Here is a 13,857-nt window from a genome sequence, read left to right as displayed (position 1 = left end):
CCCCTTCTCATGACACCCACAATCCTCTGCCTGAAACTGTTTTAGGAGCTCCAAAGTGTAAAAGAGAACAAGAAAAGGCCACTTTGAAATTATTATTACCATGAAGCCTGACTGAGTTTTGCTATCTCCCTAATTAGCTGCAGCCCCATCTGGAGGCAGCAGTTAGTGCTACAATCCCACTTTAAAAGCCAGCAGTGGTTGATGAAGAAAGCTCAACCATCTAGCCGCGCCTCACTTTCCATGCCATTTCTCGACAGCTGTTTCAACATATAAGCTTAAGTTTAGCAGTTTGCTCATTTAACCACAAACCCACATAACACAACAAAGAGGAAAGAACGTGCTAAACGCAGTCTGTCTTCTTAATTAGCCCTGAGATTCCCAGCTGGATATGTTGTGCTGAATTTTGCTGCTTTGTTTGTAGAGAGTATATTAACTTTTCAGATGAGTTATTGAAATAACTAAAAATAAATTTTTAAAAATTCTCCCACATTTCTTCCTCTTTCTGGGCTGATATTGGCTAAGCCCAGTTCCTGGCGTGGTCTGTACACACCTTATTACATCATGTTGACACAGCACAGCTCATGCAGCACCAGAGCAGGGAAAACGACAACTCCATCTTGTGAATTTTTAATATTGTGTTTGCTTATTATCATCACTCAGACACATGTGTCTCATTACATACCCAAACTGGAAAGTTTTCTTTCCTTTTTTTTAAATATATATTTTTTTTATTTTTTGCCAAAAGTATTGGGACGCCTGCCTTTAATTTAATGACATCCCAGTCTTAGTCCATAGGGTTCAATGTTGAGTTGTCCCACTCTTTGCCGCTATAACGGCTTCAACTCTTCTGGGAAAGCTGGCCACAAGGTTTAGGACTGTGTCTATGAGAATGTTTGACCATTCTTCCAGAAGTGCATTTGAGAGGTCAGGCACTGATGTTGGACGAGAAGACCTGGCTCACAGTTTCTGCTCTAATTCATCCCAAAGGTGTTCTATTGGGTTGAGGTCAGGACTCTGTGCAGGCCAGTCAAGTTCCTCCACCCCAAACTCACTCATCTATGTCTTTATGGACCTTGCTTTGTGTGCTGGTGCACAGTCATGTTGGAACAGGAAGGGGCCATCCCCAAACTGTTCCCACAAAGTTGGGAGTATGAAATTGTCCAAAATGTCTTGTTATGCTGACGCCTTAAGAATTCCCTTCACTGGAACTTAGGGGCCAAGCCCAATCCCCTAAAAAAAAAAAACAAACAACCCCACACCATAATCCCCCTTCCACCAAACTTTACACTTGGCACAATGCAGTCAGGCAAGTACCATTCTCCTGGCAACTGCCAAACCCAGACATGTCCATCGGATTGCCAGACAGAGAAACCTGATTTGTCACTCCAGAGAACACGTCTCTGCTGCTCTAGAGTCCAGTGGCAGTGTGCTTTACGCCACTGCATTTGACGCTTTGCATTGCACTTGGTGATGTAAGGCTTGGATGCAGCTGCTCGGCCATGGAAACCCATTTGATGAAGCGATCTAGGCACTGTTGTGCTAATCTGAAGGCCACATGAAGTTTGGAGGTCTTTAGCTATTGACTCTGCAGACAGTTGGCGACTTCTGCGCACTGTGCGCTTTAGCATGCGCTGACCCCGCTCTGTCATTTTACATGGCCTACCACTTCGTGAATGAGTTGCTGCTGTTCCCAGTTGCTTCCACTTTGTTATAATACCACTAACAGTTGATTGTGGAATACTTAATAGCAAGGAAATTTCACGGATGGACTTATTGCGCAGGTGACAACCGATCGCGGTACCACGCTTGAACTCACTGAGCTCCTGAGAGCGACCCATTCATTCACAAATATTTGTAGAAGTAGTCTGCATGCCTAGGTGCTTGATTTTATACATTTGTGACCATGGAGATGATTGGAACACCAGAATCCAATGCTTTGGAGGAGTGTCCCAATACTTTTGGCAATATAGTGTATATATTCTTTATTTAAAAGAATCAAAAATGCAACATGAGAATGATGGTCACATACTCATGGGAGATATCAAATAAGCATGGAATGTAAAGACCATCATAATGATACACTCATGGAACCGCTTCTTGATATCATTACCGCAACATGACCAAGCTTACAAGAGAGCCAAATGTTGGCAGAGAGGATTTGGAATCCTCCACCCTGCCTGGCAACCCAACAGGACTCACCAGAAAAAGAGCTAGTGTCTTGGAATCTGGAGGTTGCTGTTGTGACACTAGTGAGGATTGATCTTTATAAAAGAAATAAGGGGTCAAGATCTTCCAATATTTCTCACTCTGTTCTTTCATTGTGAGGTCTTCCATCATTTGGATTTATTCGATCCTAGCAAGCCAGTAAGATTTAGTTGGGAGATCTGAGCTCTTCTACAGCACCAGGATACATGCCTTAACGGCTGTGAGTAGATGTTTCAACAATGTGTTTTTGTACTTTTTATTAGACATAAGGGTAAGCCGTGTTATCACATTTATGATAATAATATTGAGTCCAAACCATGTTATAATTTCCTTATCCCAATGTTGTCGGTTCGATTTAAATGCCCTAGCAAGTGGGAAGAAGTTAAGTTCAAAGACTTTTTTCGTAAGTTACAGGATATATTCTTTCCCAGGTAACGAATATGAGAATCTGTCCACTTGAAATTAAACTGGACCTCTAGTTGTCGTTGAGCTGTCTGGTCAATTCCTATGCCCATAGCCTTTGACTTGGAAAAATTGAATTGAAAGTTCGAAAGTGAGCCGTACCTACATACAGTTCATACATTTACATTTGAACACAGGACCAAATTTAGGTTTTTTTTTCCTTTCAGGTATTTACCAAAACATATTCAAGCTATAGTTTTATAATGGATGTGGGCTGAACGTGCACACTCTCAGGTTTAATTTGAGGATATGTACATCCAAATTGGAGGAAGGGTTTAGGAGTTACAGCTCATAAGAGTAGCCATCCCCCCCTTTTTCAAGGGACCAAAAGTAATTGGACAATTGAATCAAAAGTTGTTTCATGGCCAGGTATGGGCTACTCCTTCATTATTTCTTCATCAATTAAGCAGGTAAAAGGTCTAGAGTTGATTCTATGTGTGGTATTTGCATTTGGGAATCTATTGCTGTGAACCTACATCATGCGTTCAAAGGAGCTGTCCATGCAACTGAAACAGGCCATTGTAAGGCTTCAAAAATGAAACAAATCCATCAGAGAGCAGCAACATTAGGAGTGGCCAAATCAACAGTTTGGTACGTTCTGAGGAAAGAACAACACACTGCTGAGCTCAGCAACATAAAAAGGCATGGACGTCCACGGAAGACAACAGTGATGGATAATCTCAGGATCCTCTCTATGGTAAAGAAAAACCCATTCACAACATTCAGACAAGTGAAGGACACTCTCCTGGAGGTGGACGTATCATTGTCAAAGTCTACAATCAAGAGAAGACTTCATAAGAGCAAATACAGAGGATTCACCACAAGGTGCAAACCATTCATAAGTCTGAAAAATAGAAAAGCCAGATTAGATCTTGCCAAAAATAAAAGCCAGACCAGTTCTGGAAAAGCATTCTTTGGACGGATGAAACTAACATTAATCTGTACGAGAATGACGGGAATAAAAAAGTGTGGAGAAGGCTTGGAACAGCTTATGATCCGAAGCACACGTCCTCTATAAAACATGGTAGGAGGCAGTGTGATGGCATGGGCATGTGTGGCTTCTAGTGGCACTGGGTCATTGGTGTTTATTGATGATGTGACAGAAGCATCTGGATGAATTCTGCAGTGTTTCTGCAATTCTGCAGCCCAGATTCAGCCAAATGCAGCAAAGTTGATTGGACGGCGCTTCACAGTACAGATGGACAATGATCCAAAACACATTGCAGAAGCAACCCAGGAGCTTTTGAAGGAAAAGAAGTGGAATATTCTGCAATGGTCGAGTTAGTCACTTAATCAACCCAACTGAGCATGCATTTCACTTGCTGAAGGCAAAACTAAAGGCAGAAAGACCCACAAACAAAGAACAACTGAAGACAGCTGCAGTTAGAGCCTGGCAAAGCATCAGAAAAGAGGAATCCCAGTCTTTGGTAATATCCATGGTTTCCAGACTTCAGGCAGTCATTGTTAGTAAAGGATTCTCAACAAAATATTCAAAATGAACATTTTATTTATGATTATATTAATTTGTCCAATTACATTTGAACCCCTGAAAATGGAGGGACTGTGTATAAAAATGGTTGCAGTTCCTAAAATTTGTACTTGATATTTATGTTCAACCCCTTGAATTAAAGCTAAAAGTCTGCACTTCAACATCCTTTGGATTGTTTTGTTTTAATTTTTTCTGGCGGCATATAGAGCCAAAAGTATGAAAATTGTGCCTGTGTCCAAATATATATGGACCTAACTGTATTTCATGGATAAGAGATGGCTATACAGTTAAAGGTGAGGTCACAAAAGATATTACATCATCCTCATATACGTCTAGTTTGTTCCATCCTCCCCGTGACCTTTTTGTTGGAGTGGGCTCTGACTGTTCTTAAAAAGGGTTCTAGAGAGAGTTTAAAAATAATGGGTGACATAGCACCCCTGTCACCTACCATTCCTTATGGGAAATATATCAGATATGGCCTCATTAACCCTTACTCTAGCTAAGGGGGTGAAGTAGACCTTGGCTAACTAGTGCCTCGTCCCTAATGTCCAGGTGACCCTATCAAATGCTTACTCCACATCAGCGGACAAAAGCACATTGTGTGCTGTAGAGTAACATATAGCATTATATGTTATCCTTGCCCTTTCTCTCTGGAGTGAAACCCATCTGGTCCCACTAGACCAAAGATGGGATATGCCCTATTAGACTGGTGACAAGGATCTTTGTGGAAATTTTTAGATCGACATTCAGCAGCGAAAATAGCTGGAGCACACTGCTGGTTCCTTGCTCTCCTCCTTGATAACAGTTATGTGGGCCTGCAGTAAGTTGTCTGGCAGTAGGTGCCCATCCCTGAGTGCATTAAAGGCCCCAACAAATCTGGGGACCAGTTTGCCTGAAAAGGTTCACAGGTCCTCTTTGTCTCCAGCCTGTGTGAGCCACCCATGCCACAGAGCAGCTGCACTGTGTAGTAGTTGGGTAGGGAACCTGCATGCTATGGTGGCTCAAAAGAGACATTGTAATGGCGGCCACTGCTGTAGGAATAGTTGGGGGATATAAATAAAAGTTCATGCAAGAGACTACATTAGCAATCAAGAAATTGTCTTGTCTGTTTGTTTTTAATTTTTTTTCCACTGGGCCTAATAAAACTTTACACAAATTAAAACCGACACTTTATACAAATTAATTGACAGTAGTAATGCAATCGAAATTCGAAAATGTGCAGAGATGAGGGGTTGCAAATATATTAAACTATAACTCCAAGCAGATATAACATACACAAATGATTTCATCCTCAGTATTCATTATTAAATGACTATATACACAAAAACTGAAAGTGTTGTGCTTGTCCCCTTTAAATTTAAATTAAAATCACTTAAGCTAAAGCATAACATAGAATGAAATTCTAATAAAGGAGAAAAGGACATTGGCATTGATAAAAGGAATACATAAGTGTATATTCCACAAGTGAGAAATCCACACAGTGAAACTTGATGTCAGTGAAAATCTGTGATTTTACGTCAAGAATCATATGGCACACACTTCTGCAGTAATATCCTCAATGTGATCACTTCAGTGTTCCACCACCTATGAACGCACCAACTGCTTACCAGATATTTAGACCTCTAAGTCATGAGCTCTTATAGCATTTCAAATATACCAGGGTCACCTTAAGACCTGGATGTAACTCTGCCACAACACTCTCAGCCGGTATTCACTCCATCCAATACAAAACGGAAACAAAAGAACTTCATAATGAAGTATATCTAAAATATCACTTTATTGGTTAAAGAAAGGTACTCACAAACATCAATGCAGAGAAAAGCTTGTAAACACGCCCCAAGCGCACATGATGACACCAGTGCCAAGCGCACATGATGATGCCAGCGCTAAGCTCCACTCAACTTGTCTCCCTTTTGTATTGAATGCTATCTGCTAATACTGACCGAGACTCTTGTGGCAGAGGTACATCCAGTATTTTTCAGCTTTGTTTTTGTTTTCTTTCTGTGTTTATATGCTGCTTATGTGTTATGCATAAGCCTAGGTTCACACTAGAACTCAGTGCGGGAAACCCGTGGTCCATTTACATTTCCTGCACCACATTCAAAACGCCCTGCATTTGCAATCTGAAGTGGTTTAAGTTAATGACACCCAGAATGCACGTCGCAAATGCAGAGCGTTTTCCAGCACTGGATCGCATAGTATAAATGTACTATGCTAACCGGTTGCAGTGTTTCTGAGAGTAATGCATGCACTACTTTTGGTGCAATGCAGAGTGAGTTGAGCCCATTCAAAATGAATGGGTTCAAATTGCACCACAATGGATCGCATGTGAATCGAACAAGGAGGCACTGCACATTGCTGGGGCTTCGTGATTTGAAATTCAATTTAAAGGGGAAAGCAAAACACTTTCAGTTTTTGTACATATATAGGTATCTTTATATTGGGATAGGGATGAGTGCAGCTGTCTTGAGCTTTATACACATATGTGTTGTTGGAGTTTTTTTCTTTTTTGTTTATTATTTTTTTTTGCACTAGTCATGAATATTTTTCACATGAAGTATTTTTTAAATCTAAAAAAAGACATTGATTTTGTATCAGTTTCTTGCAATCCCAGCTCGCACTGTGAGAGGGAGAGGCAGCAGAAGAAGTCAGTCAGTTCATAAGCTGGCAATGAACATGCCAATAGGATGACAGAGATGCAAAGAGGCAAAGTCATCAGTTTGCTGCTCCTCTTTTCTCTGTATAGTCTCAGGCTGAGGGAGGGGGAGAGACCTAGTTGGCCTTACTTAACTTCAACAACGCAAAATCAGGTCTTCTGCACTGCCAGACAAGACTGTGCTGCATTGCAGTGCTGGGTAAGTCTCAGAATTAGATAAGGAAGTTAAACCTCTCCCAAATACATATGTCATCTGTGTAAATTCAGATTCAATAAGCTATTACTGTCAATTACTAATTATAATTTTCTAATACTGTTTTTTTTAGATCACACAGTTGGATCCCAGCAGATCTCTCATGGAACTTAAGCTGTACCCTCAGGAAACACTTTTCCTGGAAGCCAAGGAATAAGTGTCCATAGAGCGGACTGTGCTGGCAGCAGACAAGGTTCTGCGTTACGGGATAAAGAATGCTTCTCTCTGTCACCTCCCTGCTCCTGGAGTGCACCCGCACCACCCGGAAGAGAGAGCTTTAGAGACGCCATGTTGGAAAGATTTCACCTAAGCAAGGGATCACTCAGATACAAAAATCAAACAATACACATCGTCTGTCATCCAGCTTCTGATCGAATTAATGCACTATTCTTACACCAAAGGTGGTTCCATTAAAGAGCATCTGGCACTTCTGAATTATCTCATTCATTAATCATTCTGATGCAGGTCAGGAATTTTGTACTTAATTTGCCAAAAATTAGTTTAATATTTTTAGAGCCACCTATTGCCATAGAGTCAGCTGATAACTGTCACCTAAGAGTCTGGCCTCTAATATACAAATGCTTCCTGAGTCCTCCTGTTCCACATCAGTGATTCCTTTTGGCTTCATCCACACAGACGCTGACACCCGTACAAATGTCTCATTCACGAAGTACAAGTTTGTGTGAATGAGGCCTTCACCTCCCTTACCTGTCCCAGCAACAACATGTCTGCCACAACCCTTAAAGCGGAGTTCCAGCCATTTTTGTGTTTAATAAAAGTCAGTATCTACAAAAACTGTAGCTGCTGACTTTTAATAAACACACACTCACCTGTCCCAGGGTCCAGCGACGTGCCCACCCATGCCGTCCCTTCTCTCCCCATCGCTGGCATCTCAACTGTGGGCCCCAGGCTGTGACAGCTTGCGGCTTCATAGCTGGGTGCCCACTGTGCATGCGCAAGTCACACTGCACATAGTGATTGGTTTGGCAGTCTTTTGGGACCTGTGAAGGTTCCTTGGAGACTGCGGGAGGAAGGAGGGGGGCCTAACTTCCGGCTCACTTCGCCATGGCGAACTGAGCCGGAAGTGGGAGCGGGTACCTGTCAAAACCAAGTATCCGCTCCCCCCTCCCCCTCTCCCCCCAAAAGGTGCCAAATATGGCAATGGAGAGGGGGAGGAGGCAAAAAAGTGTAGCTTCTACTTTAGGGTGGATCTCCGCTTTAAGCTACTGACATTCCTCTCCAGCACTTGTCTGATATCATGGGAACTTGATCTCCTGGCTTCTCTCCTGTACTGAAATCACCTACTTTGATTTCTGCAACTGTAAGCTTTTCATAGTGTGCATTAGAAGCTGCAGCAAATCAGATAGAGTCCCCCTCTTTACCTAACTTCCAGCAACATCTAAAGCCGGGCATAGATGGAGCTATTTTCTTTCCTGCAACCACAGTCAGTACTGATGGGGGAATCCGCAGAACCATTGTGTTCTCCCAGCGAGCGGAACTGTCCCTGCCAGGAGAACAGAGTGATTATATAATATCCGCTAGCAATAATCGCATGCAAAATCCAACCGGCTGGTTGTACCCACATTGTTTGATCAACTTGGGTGGATTCAGCCTGCTCATATACGGATTGAAACTCGGCCAGTCCCTGCTGAACTGGCCGAGATTCAATCTGTCTATGGCCAGCTTAACTCTTTCCTCCTCAACCTTACTGCCCGTGGCCTGTCCTTTCAATCATGAAGGCTCACCCTAACATATGGACGTTATCTTAGCTTCCTGTTCTCAGGAAGTTATGTACAACAACCTGTCAGCCCCTTCCACCAACCATGCTCTGCCTGCATTGCATGAAGAAGCACAGACTTGCCTAGTGATGATGTCACTTGGTCTAAATGCAGCAGCGTGATGCACCCCCCAAATACCCCCCACCCTCATCCCCTGGTAGGGAGTGCTCATAGATTTTCTCTTGTGGGAAGATGTGGGCAGACAGCTCTCACTAAGGATATGCAGGAGCTTGACATTGCACCTCCAATCTACTGATTGCGGGTGCAGTGCTCTGCATACTCCTAAAAAATAATAAATGCATTTTTTTAGCTGCAAAAAATGTGCATTTATTTTTTTTTTAAGTGAACTTATCCTTTAATAATGTCTTTAGCTTGTTGATGAGGGGTGGGGGAACCAGGAAAAGCAAAATAGAAACAGATTAAACCTTAGCTTTAAGGTTCCAAACCATTACCTAAAGCATTAACAATGCAAATCCCAGTACTAAAAGTCCAAATACAAAGTGTGTTTATCATGCAGTAATAATCTACAATTTAGTAAGCTAATGTATTTCAAGTTTACAAGGACAAACACACTTCATCTGGATTGTAAGACACTAACCTGTGTATAAAGTAGGTAAAATATATAGATCATGGAATATCAATATGTGAACCATATAAAATTGCATACATTTTTCAGCTGATACTGCCAATTTTCCTATCCAGTGCTGAAGACTACCCTTGCCGAAACCTTGGAACCGGTGCTTGTTTAGTATGATAGCAGCCATCCCAGAATGTACCCTTTAATTTGTTCACTGCATTGAGAAAGAAATGTCACATAGGACATGGTGTCCTCAAATGGACACCATAGACCAGACTCCTAGTTGACAAGCCATGTACTTCTGTGGAGTGATGTAGGTCTAAAAATAACCTTAGTATATCCAAAGTTCATCACTTGCATCAGATTGATGGATATTTCAAAAGATACATGTCCTCTTTATATCTCCTATTTGAAGAAAGGTGTTTGAAGTGTTCTACATAATGATGCTGATTATCTGTATGCCCTTTGTCTACCTACTAAATCAGAAATATTGGAAGGTGCATTATTGTTGGCTTTTCATGTAATGAGGGAGCCAGTAACCTCAATTGGAAGTTATGTATGGTAAGAAGTTCAAATAAGGGCTTGTCGACATGGACGCTTTCCATGTTCTTGTAGTATGAACCTTCTAAGCAAAGTTTGATAATATGGGTTTTCCTGATCAGGAACAGTTTGCCCCATTTTGCATACCATAAAGGATAACTCTGGCTTTATTTGAAATAGATGAAAATTGTTGCACAAGCTGCCTACAAATTTAATGTTAATAATTTCCAGTCTGTTTTAATTGGATATCAGCCATGAGTTCTGTAGCTGCTTAAAAATTGGAATCGTTCCTTCTAGTGCAAATATAGCAGCATTTAAAATCGGTTTGCAGACATGATTTCACAGCCTGGCTCCTGTAGCTGGCTCACTGCCTTTCCTAGAAATATACAATGAGCATCTCTAGCAATCTCTTTAGGTCTACTGCACTGGAGGTTTCTTACAAAGAGTGATATACATCTACAAATGCCAGCAGATACTACACTTTACGTTACAGTATCAATGGGTTTCTAGTAGAGGCTGAAATTTCCACTTAGCCCTTATTTTCAGCTGGTGCACTAACATGCTCTACCTCGGTATCTACAGGCTAGAAGCAGATAAGGATCTGCATTCCCATTTGCTAAAGTCCTGACGATTTATATTGTTTCTGTCCAACAACAGTATACCAATAGCAAGGATCTTTGCATCTGTGGCCATTGAAGTAATTGTAATGATAGATTATCAGCTTCCCAAGATAATACGTAGAATTAAATGAGGAATGTCTTAATGAATGTTTACCATTTACCTTGCTAATCAGAATATGCAAAGGAAGACATATAAAGGACATAACTGTACAAGAAGGCTAAGTGGAGGTAGTTTTCCATAGATTTGTTGACTACAGAAGGATTGGGAATGTGCAGAATTATCAGTAGATCAGCCTTTCTCAACCAGGGACCCTCCAGAGGTTGCTAGAGGTTCTTTGAGCAATGAGCAAATTTTGTCTCTCAGATAAGTAACCACTGACAACTGTGATCTTTAGCTATCATCTAAGAGGGGGGGGCCTTCCCAGTAACCAAAAATGTAAGGTACGCCATAGATGATTTGATTTTCTTTCTTCCCACTATGACTAGAAGTAAAGAAAGTCACTTTATTCCCCATCGGAGGTAATCCTCCTGCAGCCCTATTGTCTTCCACCTGCAGGGAGCCTTCCAGCAGTAATCTCATGTAAAAAATCTGACAGGTTGGTTGTATCCAAGTCGATTGATGGATCGACTTGGATCAACTTATATACAACCAGCCTGCCCATAGATGTATCTCAGCCAGTCTCTGCTGAAATAGTCGAAATTTGATCCATTTATGGCCAGCTTTAGGAGCATTCTTCCTAACCAACATACAAATGTACCATAAGCTGTAGATATAATAGTTACTAGCAAGGGTTCCCTGAGACCACAACATTGGTTCAAGGGTTCCTCTGTACTAAAAAAGTTGAGAGAGGCTGGATTGTTTGCTACTGATAATGCCTTGTGTTGTATAGAACATTACCACTCCAGGAGAACACAAATATTGGCATTGCACTGATATTCAGCTCTTGCCCTCTGTGATCATCCTCCAGTTTTAGACTTTTTCTCACTCATTACATTATGGATTTAGGGTAGTCACAATAAGGCCTCATGCAAAGGAGCACAGAAGGCCCATACAACCTGAATGAGGGTTTGGTTTATGCATGTTGAGCAGCACCGAGTTGCACAGAAATGCAGCGACTGTATGGACTCCACCACACACCCAATTTTGACAGGCATGCATTTGCAAATACTCAGCCCCAAACCCAGACAGTGAATGTTCTAAGGAGGCCTAAAGTGTTTAATGGGATCCAAAGAGTGTAAAGTAGTTTCTACTTCACTAATTATTCTTGGCCAAAAGTCCTGCTCATTTAGAGCTGGAGATAAGACACCCCAATGCAGCATAAGTCTCATTTCTAATTAGCAAAAGCCATTTGCAGAGCCCCAGAACTGTGTAGTGCAGCATCATACTAAACCCAACAGGTGTACAGCAAAGTGCAGATACTCAGCATCACTATATTGTGAAGATGTCCTTGACTGTAAAACTGTTTTGTGCCCAGCTCCACAGACCAGCTTAATGTTAAATTTTATCTTTTTAAATCTGTTCGGTTTGCAAGTTGTAGACCCCCCATCTGAAATGTGGACAGTAAAGGGCTTATTTATTAGGGCAATATGCAAAGTGCTGTAACCTGTAGCCAGAATGAGTCTTTCATTCAGAGTGCAGTAAACTAAAATCTTGCTACGGGCTACCGTACTGTGTATATTATTGTTGTTTATCTCGCCTTTTTAAATAAGCTAATTAATATGGAGGAAAAATGGAGGATTTGCAGTATTATGGTGGACTTTTATGTTGCCTGATACTTAGATAAGGTATGAGGGTTTTTTTTTAAGAAGAATATATTTTGGTTGAGATGCCAGTTTTATTTATTTCACCTTTTGGATCTGTGTTTTTTTTCCTTTATTTTTTTTTTTTTTTTAAAGGCTGGGGAGGTGAGGGTGCATTTCTTTGCAGTGCGTGCCTCTTTAAGTATATGCATGATGTGAATATTTATCTCTGAATAAACAGACCAACACCGGATACTTGAAATCTTCCCAATATTTCAGAGCTTGTCCCACAACGGGACCAAAGTGGGCAAGTACTTATGGCATTGAATGAGTGCCTGTCATTAATACTCCAGCCATTTTGACAATTGGATCCATATTTTTTAAGAGAAAACAGCCAAGACCTTGTGATATCGTTCAGACAAGCGGCTAAATATTGGTTGGTCTGCACGATGGCTGCCTTTTTTCATAGGCGGCCTGCAGTATTCCACAACTGCTATAGAGGGTTACAGGTTACCTGTCTCTGGTTTAATAGGACTTTAGAGTTTAATTTATACTTGACTTGTCTGTGAAGATGGGACCTGTGACCCCTCATATCTATTACTCTATATTGTTCTCTGTGTGATTCATACACACAATCCCTGCACCAGAAGACATGTTTGTTGTTGCAAATGTTTCAGAGCATTCAGTTCAGTCAAAATTGTAATAAAGGACTTCACATTGACTTGAATTAGAGAGTTCAACCCCTCTTGTCTAACTATGATATTGAATAAGTGTTTGTTTTTAAGACCAACTCTTACTAGTTTGGGTGCCAATACTGTACATCAGTACATGAATAATGATGCCTGTAGGTTATGTATGCATGGGGTCCCGCCCACACAAGTATATACACCTTTTTTTTCCCCCCAAGGGTCCTCTGACCGGTCCACTGTTGTCATAGGTCCTTCCTTTTCTATGGTGGCAGCATGGCTTAGTCCCTACTACAGTACTGAAATGCGCTCATGTAATGACGTGTAAGTGCCTTCCAGTGCAATTATACTCTGAGCCCAAGCTGTTTGATGGCACATCCCAGGGTTTAGAACAACCTGGGCCCAGAGGAAGTGGGTTAATGAAGCTGGCTGTCATTCAACTCTGAAGACTGAGGACATCCAGAGGCATGAAAGTATTGCTGTGGTGGACAGCTTCAGGTTGAAGGTGAGTGATGCAGCAAAAAGGTTCTTTAATAGGTTTTTTTTTTTTAATACTGTTGGCCTGTAAATTTTATAAAAATATAAAAAAATGGATTGAAAGCCCAATTGAAGTCTCACGCCTTTTTATCCCTTCATAGTCCTGTACACACACATGTTAAAATACCTTTTTCAGCTTCCTGGCCTCACAATGATGTGTCTGTGCTGGCAGAGTTGACCAATAGCCACACTCCTCAGGACCAGTGTCCTCCCACAGACCTGTGTTACATAAGAAGAGAGAAGGAATTTCTGACTAATTCTGTTCCAGAGTGCTGATTACTGTGTGCACAAGGTTTGAGTAAATCATTTTAGAT

At 41.4% G+C, this 13,857-nt stretch overlaps 1 protein-coding gene across 1 annotated transcript in view; it reads left to right on the top strand.

Annotated features, from left to right (window-relative positions):
* The window catches only part of FAF1 (Fas associated factor 1), a 426,653-nt gene extending 413,606 nt beyond the window's left edge, over positions 1 to 13,047 (top strand). The window contains exon 19 of the mRNA XM_089684458.1: positions 7,139 to 13,047. Coding sequence (XP_089540584.1) covers positions 7,139 to 7,222 — 84 coding nt within the window. The 3' untranslated portion in view covers positions 7,223 to 13,047. The remainder of the gene's footprint in view (positions 1 to 7,138) is intronic.
* The last annotated feature ends 810 nt before the right edge of the window (positions 13,048 to 13,857 follow it).

Source organism: Staurois parvus, unplaced genomic scaffold (assembly GCF_062004578.1).
Source record: "Staurois parvus isolate SC_StPar_1 unplaced genomic scaffold, SC_StPar_1.0 ptg000347l, whole genome shotgun sequence".
Classification (NCBI taxonomy): Eukaryota; Metazoa; Chordata; class Amphibia; order Anura; family Ranidae; genus Staurois; species Staurois parvus.
This window is presented reverse-complemented; position numbering and strand designations above follow the sequence as displayed.